Raw genomic sequence first — 16913 nt, forward strand, 5'->3', positions numbered from 1 at the left:
TGAAGAACGATTTCCCACGTGACATGATGTATGTTTTTTGCATAAATATGACGTTGCAAAATATGAGCCCTCATTTCAGGGAGGAGAACCGTGGATGTCTACACTCCCGAATCGACAGTGAGATTCACACATGTACCCGTTTAAAATTAGGATGGGAAATGGACACTCTCGGGCCCACACTGGGTGCCAGATGTATTCTTTTTAGAACGCATTTGTCAAATTTTGGATATTTCTCCAGTGCTGAAATCTCACTTGTGTCCTGCTGACACAAGATGATTCCCCTTGTTGTTGGTCTCCGTACAAGACTGTAATTGATTTCTTTTTTTTATCGTAAACGTACTGTATCTGGAAATAGCAAGAGAACAAATGTGTGTGTGTGTAAGGATAAATAGCAAACTGTGCAGAATGCAGTGTAGCAGGCAGACGGTGCACCCGTTTGCTCAAAAACTTATTTTTGACTTTTTTCCGTCCCCGTTTACTTCCTTTCCTCTCATGTGTCAAGAGAAAGAAACGCTTTCATGAGAGCCACAGTTAGCCCCTGTGCGATCAGTCTGGTTATTGTCCTAATCCAGTACCTGTGGCGACCCCACAAGCATATCGATTGTCGATGCGAGTTCAAATCGCTGCGGGCCAAGTGCTTTTGAAACAAAATGGCGGCCCGAGGCAAGCCCTATGGCTGGCATCTGATGGGAACGGTGCCAGTGCTGACGCAGAAGCCAGACGAGCTGATGGGAGATTTTCCTGCATGTCACGGTCGACCCCTAGTCTCTGCTTCCATAGCCCTGGAGCTCCCAGCCGACTACCCGGCGAAATAAATGAAACGATAAATTCCAAACTCAACGCGAGAGAAAATCGGTTTATGGATTAAGCAGCGGAGGCATCGGGGCGGTAACTCCGTCAATAGCTGTTTTGTTAATCTCGGTAACTATCGAGCGGCTGATGGGCCTCTGTATGCATAGCTGCGACTCCGCACTGAGATCCTCGTGATTGGTGTTTTGTGTGGGGGGGGGAGGGGCTCCCCTTGAGTCCATTCAGGGAAGAGGAGGGGGAGGAGCCTGAGAGCGGATGTCATAGCTGTGAAAAGAGGAATGGAAAACGGCCACAGGAGTAGAGGGAACGACCGTAATACCTCCTTCTCTTTCTTCTCTCTCCCTCACTCTCATTCTCTCTCTCTGTCTCTCTGTCTCACTCACTGTGTCTCTCACTCTCGCACACCCTCTCTCACTCTATGTCTGTCTCTGTCTTGTTCACTCTCTGTGTCTAGCTCTCTCTGCTCTATCTCTCTTTATATATCTCTCTGTCTCTCTTTATATCTCTCTCTCTCTGTCTTTATCCCTCTCGGAGGGACAGTAGGAATGACGAGGGGATTCACAGGGCCCGTAAACCCGAGGTCAGAACGCAGCCATTTAATTTAAAATTAAATGCCCCCTTTTTTTTTTTAAACTGAAACAGAGGACATTTCATTTGTTTTAATTGTTTATTTATTAACTGGAAACCTCTGCAGAAGTGAACGCGCGGTATTCTAATTCACGGCCCGCCCTCCCTCCCTGCGCACAGCTGACTAATGTGGGCGCCTGCAGGTTCCCTCACGCGTGATGGATCAGCCCGCTCTTTTACAAATCAAACCCCGCCACTCGGCCTGGCCCTGTAATGAGAGACCGGGCCACGCTTCCACCGGACCGCAATGCACGAGCAACGCAATTTCCCTTAACTTTGACAGACAACTTTGTTTCATTTATTTGTTCATTTTAGGTTTTCCATTTCACCCGGAATCGGGGGGAAAAAAAGGTAAACGGCCACCTATTTTTCAGCACAAGTCGGAATTTCCAATCAGCGGATGACGCTCCGGTTTCGGAGGGTTTGCCTAAGGTCTCGTATCCTGCGGTGCGTGCCGTGAGATTATCACTTGTTTATTTATACGCTGCGGTGCCGTGCTGGAGCCGGGCTGTGACAGCTCCTACATCAGAGGGCTGTGCTGCCGACGCAGGAGAGAGAGAGCTTGTAAATGAGGGACACAAAGTGCGTTTTACACAGCTGCTTCCTCCATTGTCAGCCCTGCCACTTTGAAGATGAAATCACAGATGAAGAAATCAAAGACGCCGGTTGGGGTTTTTCCGACCGCATTTTAAAATGAGGCAGCGTGCGGCAGAAGTGGAGTCATGTGTTTACCCAAAAGTTTTCAGTGCTTCGCACTCCTTACACCACCCACTAACTGGACAGTTTTTTGAGAGGCTGGAAATAGTTTTCAGACCTGGCAATACTGGTTTGACACAGTATGCATTTATATAGCGCTTTTCTCATCCGCCGGCGGCTCAAAGCGCTTTACAGTGATGGGGGGAGGGGACTGGCTTCAACCAGCACCAATGTGTAGCACCCACCTGGGTGATGCAACAGCAGCCATTTTGTGCCAGAATGGTCACCAAACAAGGTGGAGAACAATTTACCAGTTAAATCAGGGGATGATAAGGTGTCAGGTTGAGGGAGCCAGGTTGGGAAATTAGCCTGGGGAACTCCCTACTTTTTGCGAAGAGTGTCATGGGATCTTTCATCTTTCATGATCTCATCTGAAAGAACCAGGTTCTTGGTTTAACATCTCATCTGAAAGACGGCATCTCCTACAGCACAGTGTCCCCATCACTGCACTGGGGCCTACTGCCCCCTATGAACCAAGCCCACACCTGCTTTGCCTCAGCCATGTGGTAGGAGCAGGGTTTATGATGGTATGCCTGCAAAGTACTATCAGTGATTAAGGCCTTGCTGACCTTGCTGTTTTCTTTTATGTGGCCGTTACCTGTAGGTGCCTTATTAGCAAGAGGGGTCATTAATGAGGTAGTTTTCTTTTTCTTTTTTTTCAGACAATGGAGAATCAAGGAAATGTCTGTATGTGTGTGGGTGTGTCAGAATTGTTTATTTTTATTGTGTTTTTTTCTTTTACAGAGATAATGTGATCCTTGAAAGCGGAGACAAATACAGCTTCAACGAAGATGGCTCTGAAATGACCATCAGGGACACGCAGAAGGTGGACGAGGGGGACTATGTGTGCATCGCCAAGAACAAAGCAGGAAGTACTGAGGAGGAAATCAGCCTGAAAGTGTTTGGTACATACAGCGCTGCATTATTACCTAAAACCTCAATGTTACAGGCAGACCAGTCAACCGAATGGGAATATAACCACAAATAGCTTATCTAATTACAGCTTATCAAGCCCCTTCTTATCAGTGATGCAAAACAATGAGCGTTAAACACAGAGTCACACTCAACACTGGGAGTACTATCAAAATTAGCCCATGTCTTCGTGAAAGTTTAAATGTGGGAAGGTCAGAAGTGTATTAGTAGGCACCAAAACAAAATTAAACTGTTCTAAAGGCAAAGGATAGTGAGTCACTGGAAAGACGATCTATCACCCATGGGGGCTGAATGCTTCTTTGTTGTACCAGAAAGACTTGGACTGCATTCTCTTGTGATACGTCAGGTGCTAGCATTAGCTGTAAACACTCGTAGAAATGCATGGTAGCAACAGTTAGCTAACATTCCATTCATTATGAATGGCTGCTCTATGGATTATGGGTAATTGTGCTACAAAGGACTGTCTGTTCCTGGCCGGAAGAAATGAATGGAAGTCAGTTGGGAATTTCATTAAGGGGGCTACATGAACCCTGATAACAACAATGACGGAAATCCTTTTTTCCCCATTTTTCATTCTTTATACGTGGAAAAAAACGTGTCTGCTTCAGTGTATGGTGAGTCATGAGGCGACAAGATGTTCCTCTTTTGCTTCTGAGAAATTTTACAACAGAAGACCACAACAGACAGCAACTCATTTTATCTGAGTAGGGACCTGAACCGCAAAGTGTAAGAGATGTCATAAAATGCAATTCTAGCGCTACTGTGTGGCATCACTCCTTCACCCATTGTATCGTTCATAATAAAAGTATCTCTGCCTTTCAGTGAAGCCCAAAATCACCTTCCTGGACAACCAGACGGCCTCAGAGCTGGACGAGATGGTCACGCTGACCTGCGAGGCGACCGGTGACCCCACCCCCAGCATCGTCTGGAGCTTCGGACGCCGCGTCTTCACCGAAGGAGAGCAGGTACGCCCCGCCCCGCTCGCGGTCACGGTCATTCAGAGCTACGGTGACGGCTACGACCGGACCTCCGTTCTGTTTTTCCTCCACTGAATATTGAGCGTAACCCAAAAGCTAGCTCAACCGCATCCCACCCCATAGAAGCCATTAAGAGACCCATAGCTCAGGGGAACCATGCAGAACAAGCCAGTCCAAGCTCCCTTTGTAGGACCAGGCTGGGATCTCTTCTGCTCCTTTCATACACTGGTTTCTTCCTCTGCAGGAACCTGTTATTGGGATATATCAGGTATGAAATCTGGACGTCAGGTACAGTAATTGCTATACCTACGTCGATATCAAATATCCATTTAAAAAACAAAAACCCTGATAGAATCAGTTTAAGAGTTAGGATTCAATAATGTTTTTTCGGTTGGTTGAAAAAAAAAAAACTTTTCTCAATTAAAAAAATCCTGCCATTCTTTCTCAAAAGGAAATGAATAGTAGCAATGATCTTATCAGGGTTGGTGAATTTGATGTAGAACGATGTTTGCATGATCACTACGGAGCCAAATATCTTCTGAAGATTCCCTTCCAGACGGAGAGTTAGATGGGAAGTGTCCTCTGACGCGATACCTGGCTTGTCATTTTCTTTTGCTTCTTCTAAAGGGGGTAAAAAGAAAGTCCATCATCCACCTGGTTTGTCATCTTCCAGTCGTGCCATTTCCATTGTCATCGCGGGGGTGAGGGGGGGTGGTGGTGGTGGTGGTGTGGAGGGGTGGTCTATGAGTGGGGGGGCAGGACACCCCCTCCATCACCCCATGTTCTCACCCAACCGCTCACTCGAATGGAACGTTCCGTTCCATTTCGGCCTGCTCCCCCAGAAAGGGAGAGAGGCGCCCAAACACCTACTCGCACAACGCTTGTCCCGTTTGTGCGTTTGTGTTTGTGTTTGTGTTTGTGTGTGTGTGCCTGCATGGCTCAGTGAAGTGCTGCTCAGCTTCGCACCAACAGAAAAAAATAAATAAATAAATGTAATTGGCAGCTGAGGGCCTGGTTTGATTCCATTACATTCTCATCTAAAAACAAACAAGCAAACAATTGAAAAAGCAACTACATCCAACAAAAACTGCCATTGATACCTACCAACCAACACCACTGGGGTCAATATTCAGTCTGTTGGAGAATATCTTATCTCTCATTCTCGCTCTATCTCTCTCTCTCTCTCTCTCTCTCTCTCTCTCTCTCTCTCTCTCTCTCTCTCTATCTATACCTCTCTGTTTCTCTACCTCTCTTGCTCTATTGTGCCCTCTCTCTCCCTCTTTTTCTAGTTCTCTCTCTCCTCTATTCCTTCATCTCTCCCAGGGTACTTTCTCAATCTCTTTTCCGACCTAACCAGTGCCAAAGACAGCGAGTGAGCTAAAACGTGCTGCTATTTTTTTGGTTGCGTTTAATGTGTCTCTCTGGTCTCTGAGTCTCATTAAAGCTGTAACTCACCGCCGGGGAGAACGGGCGAGGGCATAGCCGGCGGAAAAGAAAAAGCTAATGAGCAACTTTACACAACCGCCTTCGTTTCTAGATCTTTCCGTGTCTCTGAATAATCAAGCCCCAGAATCCGCATTCTATACCAGCCCCGATGGACAGTTTTTTCACCTAGCTCCACCTCCCATTAATGTGCTTTAGCTTGTTCTAATTTAGACTCACTGAGCTTAATTAGTTAGACCTGTACACCAGCTTGTTAATGCAAATATTTATTCAGCCAATCATGTGGCAGCATTTAAATGCATACAAGCATGCAAACATAGTCAAGAGGTTCAGATGTTTTTCAGACCAAATATCAGAATGGGGAAGAAATATGATCTAAGTGACTGCCAGACAGGGGTGGTTTGAATATCTCAGAAACTGCTGATCTCTATATTTAGAGTCTCTAGTCTCTCGGGTGTATAGAGAATGGTACAAAAAACTAAAACAAATCCAGTCGGCAGCAGTTCTTGTGGACAAAAACCGCATTGTTAATGAGAGAGGTCAGTGGAGAAGGGCCAGACTGGTCAAAGCTGACAGGAAGGAGTCCGTAACATGAATACCCACGCATTACAACAGTGGTATGCTGAGGAACATCTCTGAACTCAAACCTCTAAGTGGATAGGCTACAGCAGCAGAAGACTAAAAACAAACTAATAGATACCACACATCAGCTAAATAAAGCGCTCACTGAGTGTATATTTGTAGATGTGCTGCACTGTATGGTACTTTCCCATTGTTAGGAAGCCAGGTGCGTATGTGCAAATCATTGACCTCGCAGTGATAGGGTTCATAAGATACATCGGTATCTAAGTAAGGTTACACAAATTGGCATTAACTAGTGTAGTTGTTAACTAAGTACTAAGAAGCCAATCTGTACAACTTTGTTTATGTATCTCTACATCATTAATTCATGTTAACTACATTTCTACATGCCAATTCATGAAATGAATTGGAATGAAAAAAGCAGTAATTAAATTAAAAGTTTAAAAGTTTATCCTATTGTTTACTCATATATACAGTACATGCTCATGCAACTCATACATTAGTAGTTAACAAATACATGAACTAAAAGTATCAGTGTCATGCTTAATTAATGCATTTGTACTAGTTCACTAACTATATTAGTGAATGCCAACTAAAAATAAATAAACTCTATGCTAGAAGCTATTTACTTTGTTCTTTTGCTCTGAGTATGTGCGGACACGCTACATTTCACTGAGAACTTTGGTTCCTTGTGTCGTAACTTTAGCACAAGTGTAATGTGTAATGTGTCTTTAGGTAGCTTTAAGGTTGAGGTTTTTGTAATAACTTCTCATCGAGGTTAATTGGTTTCTCAGTCTTATGTTGTTTATCAGGGTGTGGACAGTGGCGATATCATATAGGCTGCTCATGTCCTCTGTCTCTCCATTTGACCTGTGACCTTGACTGAAGACTTATGGGTAGCCATGGGGATGAGCCCCATGAAGTGCCGTGAGTGTGAGGAGCTTACCCCATGGTGCTGATGGGAAGTGTTAGCTGAGCTGAGAGACGGGCAGGGTGGAGGCAGGCAGGCAGCGCTGAGATGGGCGATACGGTGTCAGAGTGAGGGACTGGCATGGCAGGTAGGACTGCGATGGTCTGGAATAGAAGCAGATAAGGGAGGAAGGCAATTTACCTGCAATCTTGCCTGGTGTGGAATGGTGGAGAAACAGCCATTTTGGCTCAAGTCCGGGCTGCCCAGTCATGTGCCATGGAGGGCCAAGAGTATGTAGGTTTTCAGTCCAGCCAGTCACTACACCCGCTGATTTAACGAATATGCACACCTTCAACAAGAGAGGAGAGAACTAATCGGTGAAATCAGCTGGTGTAGCACTTGGTTGTAATTCAAACACACTCTTGAGCCCTCCATAGCACATGACTGGGCACCCTTGGTCAAGACACACAGTGTCATTCTGTGTCGATGAGTAATGACAATAATAATAATAAGAATTTTATTTTTGTCATAATAATAAAAATAATTAATAGTGGGGTGTTGTGCGCATTAGGTTTTGCCCCAGACTCCCCATACCGATGTCAGCATTTAGCCAGGTAAACCGCAGGGACCCGAGAACTCTCCCCACCGCCTATCACTCATAATGTCTCTGACACGCCGGTGCGGGTCCTGCAGCATTTCAGTGCAGAAAGTTCAGGTTTGAGCAGAAAGAGATGGAGGCTAATGCCACATGACCTCGGAGTGAAACAATCCATCAAAGTAAATACGGCGCTGCAGCCGTTCCCCCACAGCACGTCGGGGATGATAGAAATCCCCCCCTGCAACTTCTCTGGAGGCTGCCTGGCTGCTCGCGCCAACTCGTGAGCGGAATCCAGAGGTCCGAGCGGTGAAACCCGGCTCCTGGGAGGGGGTTATTATAGTCCGTCGCTGATTGGACGACTGCTTGATTTTCTTGATGAAAATTGCGCGTTGATTAATTTTGGACTTTTGGGTTCCTCACCGTGCCCTTGCTCATAGTCTTTACCGTGCCCTTGCTCATTTGGTTTATTTATTTATTTATTTATTAGTGAGGCTTGTCGCAATCTGCTGTGGGAAATCTCGAAAAACAAAAGATGTAAATTCAGATGGGAGTGTCCCAGAGACAGGCAGAGAAATGTGTGCAGGTGATAACAGCCTGTGTTCTGTTGGGTAGTCCCTGGATTCCTCCAGTACCGGTCGAGATGCGCCAAAATAAAAGCGCTGGTGGAGATAAAGATATTTCAGCTCTATGGTTCTTGCCAATCAAATGATTTCATCTGTGGAAAAAAAACCTCAATTCAATTGAGTTCCAAGTTTTATAATTGCAATAATGTTTTTTATGTCTTTTGTATTTTTTAAATGATTGTAATTAGTGCTTGACAGTGACCTTTTCAGACTTTGTTTGCACTACTTATCGAGTTCTGAGTGCAGAACATGCTCATTCACAGTTATGGGGGACATTAATGGTGAAGCCATTTTTGTGGCCTTGCATTCAAAAGGCTCACTTCTATGGCATCATTTTATAAAAGTATAGTCTCAACTCTTAAATTTCAAGCTCATTTTCTTTCCTGCCAGGCGGAATGAATCGATAAAAGCAATAAATAAATCGAAGTGAAATAGTTTTTTAACAGTTTATCAGTTTTTTAATAGTTTTTGCTACGTGGTGACAAGCTGAGCGCTGTTCTGGCCGTTTGCGTCGTGTTCCGACGTGTTCCATTCTGTCACACCTCATCTCCAGACGTGTTCATAGTCATCTCTCATCTGCCCACGCCTCCCATTTGCCACTGCTGGGGTGCAGCCCGCATCCCAACACGTTGCAAATGCGGATCCATCACAGGCTGCGATGATGTCGCGTGTTCTGGCGCATCGTGCCGTGGCCCCGCCCGGTCATCGGAATGGTTGTCGTAACGAGTGGCGCTTGTGCATGTGTATTCACCTCACAAACCAGACCTGAATGTGAGCGAAAGCTCGTGGGGGGAGGGGATGTTTGTATATCGGGTGTCCAGAGTGGATAAATAGCAGACAGAATTAACTATTGATTCCAGATTGACATTATGTGCTGAGATGTTTAAAAGGAGTGTGGTTTGAAGCCAGTGCCCCCGAATGAATTTGTAAAACTCGAGGGTGTTGATCGGAATGCTAATGACTAGTCACTTTTTGGTCACAGATGGCTGGCTTAGAATCGCTCCCAAATTGCCCCCATTTTTCTCCATTTCCATCACGGCATGTACAGGGCTTTGAGGCTCTTCTAGTCCGATGGTTTTGGTAGGTTGTCGGCTTGCATTTTAGCTGTTTGCGGCTCCATGGTTTGAATTTGGATTTGTCCAGAGGATCTCTGCCACTCCCACAATAAAGACACAAACCAATCAGAGTCACGTGCAGAAAACACACAAGCAATCAGTCACCTTCACGCAGGATGCATTAACCAGTCGGTGTCTCTCTGTCACTCCCTGAAAATGCATGAACTAATCAGAAGGTCATTTTCATTCTGTATAAATGAATAGATTAATCAGGTCGGTCAATACTTCCTTAAGACAAATGGACTAATCTGATGGTCTCTGTTTTTCCTCAGAAACACACAGCCAATCAGAGACCGTCACTGTCATTCTCCAAAACGCATGAACCAATCAGCAAGGACCCTTTAGCTTGTAGACCTATTATCCTGAACCTTTTCAACACCGGTTTTAAAAAATCCCAAAGTTGAACAATATTGCAGCGGCTGTTGCGATTAGTTTCATCATTTAGCAGATGCTCTTAAATGGAGTGACAATCCATTCCTATAGCCCTTCACATACCTGCTCCACAGTATCCATGGCCACATTCACATGCAGGTGATTGCTATAGTTCTTAGGCTACGCTAATATCTTAGCCTATGCAAGTACACAATCTTTGTGTATCTTTGTGTACTTGCATAGAGTGCGGCTCCTCGTATTGTCATGAATCTGACTGGTAAAAGTCAGGTAGTTAAAACAGTGCTAAGGGTCTTCAGTTTCGTCCAAACTCTTGTACACAAATATCTTTGTGTACTTGCATAGAGTGCGGCTCCTCATATTGTCATGAATCTGACTGGTAAAAGTCAGGTAATTAAACAGTGCTAGGGGTCTTCAGTCTCGTCCAAACAAACTTTGGATGAGTTACCGCTCAACCCTTGAATATTTTCACACTAAATCCTGCACCGATAGATGATAGTGACTCTGTGAAACCTGGAATGCCTTTTCTGCTTTACCTATCGCGGTTTGCAGACTTTTGGCCAGTCACATATCAAGATCGTATCTTGGAAGTTGCATTTCCTGTGGCTGTAAGCTCACAGGAAACGCAACAACCAAGATGTGATGGACCAGAGGCTGGCGTATGCACAAAAGGCCCTGGCTCCTCGTTCTGTGATGTGTCCCTGGAATCTCACCTTGCCCATGCCACTGCCCACCTTGGCACGGAGCTTTTCTGGGCCAAGTGTAGCCAAGGGATGGGTAAGGCTATCCACCGCCCCATTACATGAAAGCTTCTCCCCCCAGTTGATTGGACACCTGCAGGAGAATGTTGCTACAGCAGTCAGTTACAGACACGGTTTCGGAAAAATGTTTGGGATTTGTTCCTGAAAGACGTCGTGGCTGTATGAAAGTTAATTTAATGTGGAAAAGTGACAGAGCCTCTCTGCCATGGACCACCAGTGGAAGTGTAAGCCGATATCTTATTGCAAAAAAAATAAACTCTCAGTCTAAATGTATCTAATGTACAGTAATTGTTTAGTGAATCTCCGAATGTTTGATCATGCAAATTAACATGTCTCTTTTTTATGAAAACACTTTTTTTTTTTAACATAAGCCCATTTCACTGGACTAGAGCAGGTAAAACGTACATTGCCCACGAAGAATCGCGCATGCGCATTTCAATGCAGTGCATGTCTTCTGAACTGTGTGACTTGAGGAATCGTTTTTATGGATGATTTTGTCCTTTTTTCTTGGTGTTTTTTTGGTGTTTTTTTTATTCCCCTGTCTGTTTTCTCCAGGCGTCCTGGACTCGACCCGAGAAACACAAGGTATGGCTACTAAACACGTAGCCAGAGTCTCCACACTAATGCTAGCGTAGCCCATTCATGTCATAGAAAACTCTTTTATTTCATTATGTCTAATACCGTGACATTGAAGTGACACAGAGGGTGAAAAATCGGTTTGCAGCAGTGCTATTTCTGTAATTATGTGCCACTCTACGACGCCGCAGTCTAAAATTCCTTAGGCAGCTGTACTAGCGTGTTATATGGAGATGCACAGGATATACGCATAATCTAATTAACATGGTAAACACATTTAGGGAACACCACAAGAGAATTATTGCATGATTTGAAGACCAGTCTGTTTTATTATGAGTTATGAGGCACGGCAAACAAATGTAATGAGCAATTACAGTGGAAATATTCGAGATATCTTTGAAAATGTTTGTACACCAAACAAGGTCTTCGCTTCGCAAATCTGCCCTGTCAATCGTGGAGTTGGGAGTGCTGGGTGTCCTGTTCGCCAGACACTCTAGACTGTTCCAGACAATAAATGCATGAATAAAGCTAATGAACTGAATCCAGTGGTACTCTAATTGAGGGAACAGAGGCTGTATGCCTGGTTGTTGATTTTCCCCCCTCAGCAATCAATCAGTTCTGGGGGAGGTGGCGTAGGGTTCAGGGCTGGGATGTCGGACCCAGTCTGTGATGTTGTGGGGGGGGGGGGGGGTAGTGGGGGGCCAACACTCCCCAGATTTCAGCCTGGACTTGTCCGTCCAAGCCGAACACCCTCTCCTTAGGGATCCACACACACTCCATATCAGCCTGTCACTCTGCCTGTACCCTGGCTTTCTGTAATGAAATACAATAGTGTAAGTAGATGGGGTGCTGGAGGGCTGCAAATTCGTTATCGCAGCGGAAAAGCCCTGACCGCCGAATTTGGACTTACTTCAGCTTTGTTTTCCATACCAATAAACAACTTCAATAGCATGTAGATCTTTCTGCTGGGAGGCTAAAGATTCAGTGCCTTTTTGAGGTGACACACACAACCTGTGTGGTTGGTGACCAAAGCTTCCACTTTCCTCTCACTGGCCTCTTCGACAACACTTTCTTTATGCCTTTTTTTATATTATGGTAATGCACGTGCATTTAACTTGCCTTGAGTTGAAGTATTATTTTGCATGAGTATGTCTAAAACACTTTCCTAAAACCTACAGGGAGGCATTGCTAGCCATTAGGAAACATAATCTTTCTTGTAGCTGTTCTGCACACAGACACCAAATAGAAAATGCTATAGACGGCCTTGTCCTTGCAGAAAAACACCAATGAATTCAATTCAATTCAATTTAAAAGGCTCATCCATTTAAGAAATGTTATCACGATGAGCATAATGTCAGTTAAAGAGATGTACTCGATATGGATAAAGAAAGGCTTCAACACCTCAGAGGTGTTGTATATTTTTGAAATCGACACTCAGGCTCTCCGGAGTCATTTTTATAGTGTATATGTATGTGTATATCTTGAAAACACAGCCGCCCTTGCGAACTGCTCGGGTGAGCTACATTATTCTCGACCATGCCGAAGTTCGCTGGTGCACAGATGTTGCGATCTCCATGAGGATTTTCTATTTTTTAACTGCAGATTGTTTTGTTTCCATGTTTAACTCTGCTAAGCTATCAAAGCCTCTTGCAGCGCTGTCACACCAGCAGTGAGTCAGTGGTTGGGCCTTAGAAATGTCTTTCTTGGATGAAAGCACTGGTTTCTGTGTATTTTTCATTTAATTGATTTTCTGTGGTGAAAAGAACAAGAATGTAATGGCTCCAAAAAAAATCTTTAAAAAAAATAAAAATTCTCCCTGCAAGCTCTCGCTGTTAATTGTGTGAAAGGCAGTGTGGTGTAGGCGTGTTACAGAGGGCAGGCCCGGGCCGGTTTATGGAAGGCATGAATCGTTCTGCCTTGTTGGTGGCGTCTGGCCGCCATGCAGATACACAAAATGGACTGCAGCTTTGGCACCAGTGTGCCATCAAGTGATTGATTTTTCTTTACCTGTTTTTCCTAGCCAAAGCACAAACCATACTCTGCAGCACACTCTTCACAAATAGCACCCTCTTCCTAGCTTATTTGGAAGTCCCAGCATGCATTTCTGTGGCCAGACCTTTAGTAAACATAGCTACATGTGTTTAGTTCGATTTTTGAGAATGTATGTGGACAGAGTATAACACATTGAGCGTTTTGTGTGGTTAAGAGCGTCTGCAGAAGGGATACAACATGTTTTAAGTGGTGTGCCACCGTAACGTTCTTCACGGGAAAGCGGCTCTCCGCCGCGTTCGATGTTGTTAAATGTGCTTTATTGCTGCGCTGTTAAACTCCCTGAGCCGTGCGGGAAGCTGTGGCCACACTCGGACTGCCGCTCTGACATGTGCCCTGGGTGCTGTTCTTAATGCGTGGCACGAGAGAGGGACTTAACGCTTAACGTGCAGCGTGGCTGCAACCGCCTCTCGCTCCACGGCCTTTTCGTTTAAAAAAGTAAAAGCCCTCTTCCGTTAACGTTTAACACTCTCAGAAATAAATGTGCACTGAAGGGACATTTCTGGTATTTAAGGAATACATTTCCCAAAACTACCTTGAAAGTACAATCATGTTCTATTTGGGTACTAATGAGTACCTTTTACTAGCAAAAAAAGTACCCAAATAGAATGTTAAATAACAGAAATGTCCCAAATCTACCCTGAAAGTACAAAAATGTTCTACTTGGGTACTAATGAGTATGTACTGTATATAATTAATTGTATATAATGCTGGTTAGGGGTACAGTTCTATGTGCCTACTGTATAGGGTAGCACCCCAGTGACAAGCATTTTCGGCCCCTTCTGACAGTGACAGTACAAAATAAAATTTGTAAATAACAATCACACTGCTTGTAAAGATTATTTCTAGTGATTCCTCAGAGAAGAAAAACTTTGAAATGTAAAAATAAGCCCATTTTCTCTGGTGTGTGTGACAGTGGTGGCTTGCGTGCGATCTGAATCGCAGTCCCCCGCTCCGCGCGCTCCGGGTATCAGTTCCTCTCAGACTTGTTCGACAAGCAGCACGCGTGTCTCTGACACATGTTAATGAGGTTTCTGCTGGCTCCACGCTGAGGATTAGATGCACAAACACAAGGCTGTAATATCGCAACCGCTTCCAGAAAAGTGTTTATTTTATTTTTGAAATAAATAATTCAACGGGTTTCTCATTCTCTTTTTAGGAACGTATTGACACTTTTATCGGGGGCTCAATTGAATATGCTGTCACTTTTGGTTACTGAGTGAATAAACAGTGTCATTGTCGATAGCCTGGTATGGTCACCTGCATTATCCGTAGACGTGAAAACTGAATAGGAGGAAGGCATTAGACATAGAAGCGCTTTGCAGGGGTAGTGGTAAGAGATTGAAATTGGATTTACGGTTGGAAACCTGCCATTGCCTTTTATCCCTAATGGATCAACGGATTGTGACTCACCCATCTCACCATTTACCAAATGTAATTAGTTTTTGAAGGCCTGTATGATATTCCTTGGAGTAAACAAAACTCAGTTTATCCAGGGGATATGTTTATACTTTATTACTTCTTCCACGGAAAGGCCTTTCATGGAGAGCATTTCATGGGAGCGTTATCTGTGTGTTTTGGGCCACTGCTGCGACCACTTCATCAGGGCAGCAGATGCCTTCTTCAAGATATCCAAATTCTGTCTTGCCCCCTCCCTTATTGGAAGCAACCTTCCCAATCCATGGGTGTGAGTCATGAGCCATGAAGAACTCTGTTCTGGAAGCACCATCTGCCAATCGCATGTGATGTACGATCAATGAAGGGCACCAGACGTACTTGCAGCTGCTCCAAAATGGCCGCCTGAAGCATGCAGCAAACACGCCAGGCTTATTCACTCCTGTGTAAAACCTGCTCTCGTACAGTCCAGGGAGGTGGGGTGAATTCCAGGTGAAGCACAGTGCCAGTGAGGTCAGTAATTGGTAGAGCTCAACACAAAGGTCAAACCAACTACACGTTTGAGCGTCGAGTCTGTCGAGTCTTACCGAGCGCTTAGCAGTGGCACAGCGTCATAAAACTGTTTTGTAGGTAACAGCCACACACGCGGTGAAAAAGCAGAGCGAGCGAACGGCCGATGAATTATGCAAGGTTTTTGTGCAATCGCCGCTCCACCTAAGGCATAATTAATGTGTCGGACTACCAATTGGACTGAACTTCAATACAAGCTAATGAGGGTTACAGCTGAACTATTCATAGACCGCCGCCTTTAAAAAAACGAAAGATTTACGCAAGGCGCTGCAGACAGGATTTGCATTAATGGCGGGGTTGGCTGCGGATGTTTGGGGTCTGAATTAATGTTTTCTGAGACCCCTTGACGTTCATTAACGGCATAAACAAACTTGTAGAGTCCTTCCTGTCTTCGGAGATATTGCCCAAGAAAAGAGCTTCGTTGCGGATGTGAAATCTCCTGTAGATTAAGTAATTTGTCACACACAGAAATTTGAGTGGATTTTTAGTTTTGCTTTTTCTTCCCTCCAGAAAAAAAAGTAAGCGAGGCTGGTGTTTTAATCAAAGGTAAAACCCAGAGCACATTCAGTGTTTCCTCAGGAACACCTTCTTATTTTCACCTGCGCATTATTACCACTTATTTCACCACACGCCACCAAGCCGACAGATTCACAGTGTTAATTAGCGTTAATTTCAATATCCATCATGTCAACGATAATGCACGGTGAGACTTCCGCTTACATAAACATCGCACGCGGGTTTGCGTAAAACATAACCGGGAATATTTCCGAGAGCATGAAAACCTTTTTCTTGCATTGAGTAATAGGATGTCAGTTGTCAGAGGTAATAGATGTGCTGATTATGTCAGGGAAGGAGACAGTGCGTAATAATTGAAACAGGTCGCATCGCGCGCGCTACAGCGAGTCCTGCTCGTCTCATGAATTTCAATGCGTATCACTGTGACATCAAAGATGGATGAAAGTCGGGCCTTTTTGGCGATTGGCGGAAAGCAGGGCTCTGTCGATATCCTGTAGCGGGGGGGAGTGTTGTTCAGCCATCATTATATGCCCATTTGTCGAGGCAAATCACACGCCTTCCTGTGGCGTGCATCTCTGGGGATAGTTCGAGCTCTGAGCCATGAAGTTCTTCATTTGTTGGCTGGCCTCCGCAGATGTTAATACGCAAGCTGTAATTTTGTCGGGAAACATCTGCTTTGTTTAAAGACCATTAAAGAACGAAATGTCTTTAAAAGCCATTCGAAATATGTTAGGCAAAAGAGACAAATCTTGTCGTTCAGATGAAAATGTATTTTTGAGGTGGGAGGATGCCTAAATAAGAAAAATGACTGGTTCGTCGGAGAGAAACTGTGGCCCTAAAGCAAGAAAAAAAAAACACATTTGTTGAAGAACATATGAAATGCTCATTAAAATGTGGAGCGTTCTGAAGATGGCTTTTGATTCATGATTTATTTATTTAATTATTTTATCAAATAGCATTCGGATTTTCTCGTGATACAATCGGCTCCTTTGGATCATGGCCTGGGGAGCTATGATTTCAGTATTTCACATTAGAAATGTGAATGTTTCAGAAGCTTTCTACATTAGAAACTCATGTGGTGAAGTCTGTGCTTCACTTGTGCACTGGTGTTGAACCCAAGTTTGTAGCCAAAAGACGGGTCTGATCGCACCTCGGTCACAGCCTATAGAGACATTATTGGCTGAACGTCTGCGGATGGCATTCATTGCCTAAATATAACTACACGCGCGATTTTAGCACAGTCACATGGGACAGTTTATTATGCGCGATTATAATTAATGTT

The 16913-nt window shown here is 44.5% G+C and overlaps 1 protein-coding gene across 5 annotated transcripts in view; it reads left to right on the forward strand.

Moving 5' to 3' along the window:
- The window catches only part of LOC133107675 (neural cell adhesion molecule 1-like), a 209556-nt gene that overhangs the window by 145101 nt on the left and 47542 nt on the right, over positions 1-16913 (forward strand). For 2 of the 5 annotated variants that reach the window (XM_061216738.1, XM_061216740.1), the window contains exons 7-10: positions 2938-3098; positions 3949-4091; positions 4348-4371; positions 11081-11110. In XM_061216738.1, coding sequence (XP_061072722.1) covers positions 2938-3098; positions 3949-4091; positions 4348-4371; positions 11081-11110 — 358 coding nt within the window. The remainder of the gene's footprint in view (positions 1-2937; positions 3099-3948; positions 4092-4347; positions 4372-11080; positions 11111-16913) is intronic. The other 3 variants (XM_061216739.1, XM_061216741.1, XM_061216742.1) reach the window with 2 other exon arrangements.

The sequence above is a fragment of the Conger conger genome, chromosome 13 (genome assembly GCF_963514075.1).
Source record: "Conger conger chromosome 13, fConCon1.1, whole genome shotgun sequence".
NCBI classification, from domain to species: Eukaryota; Metazoa; Chordata; class Actinopteri; order Anguilliformes; family Congridae; genus Conger; species Conger conger.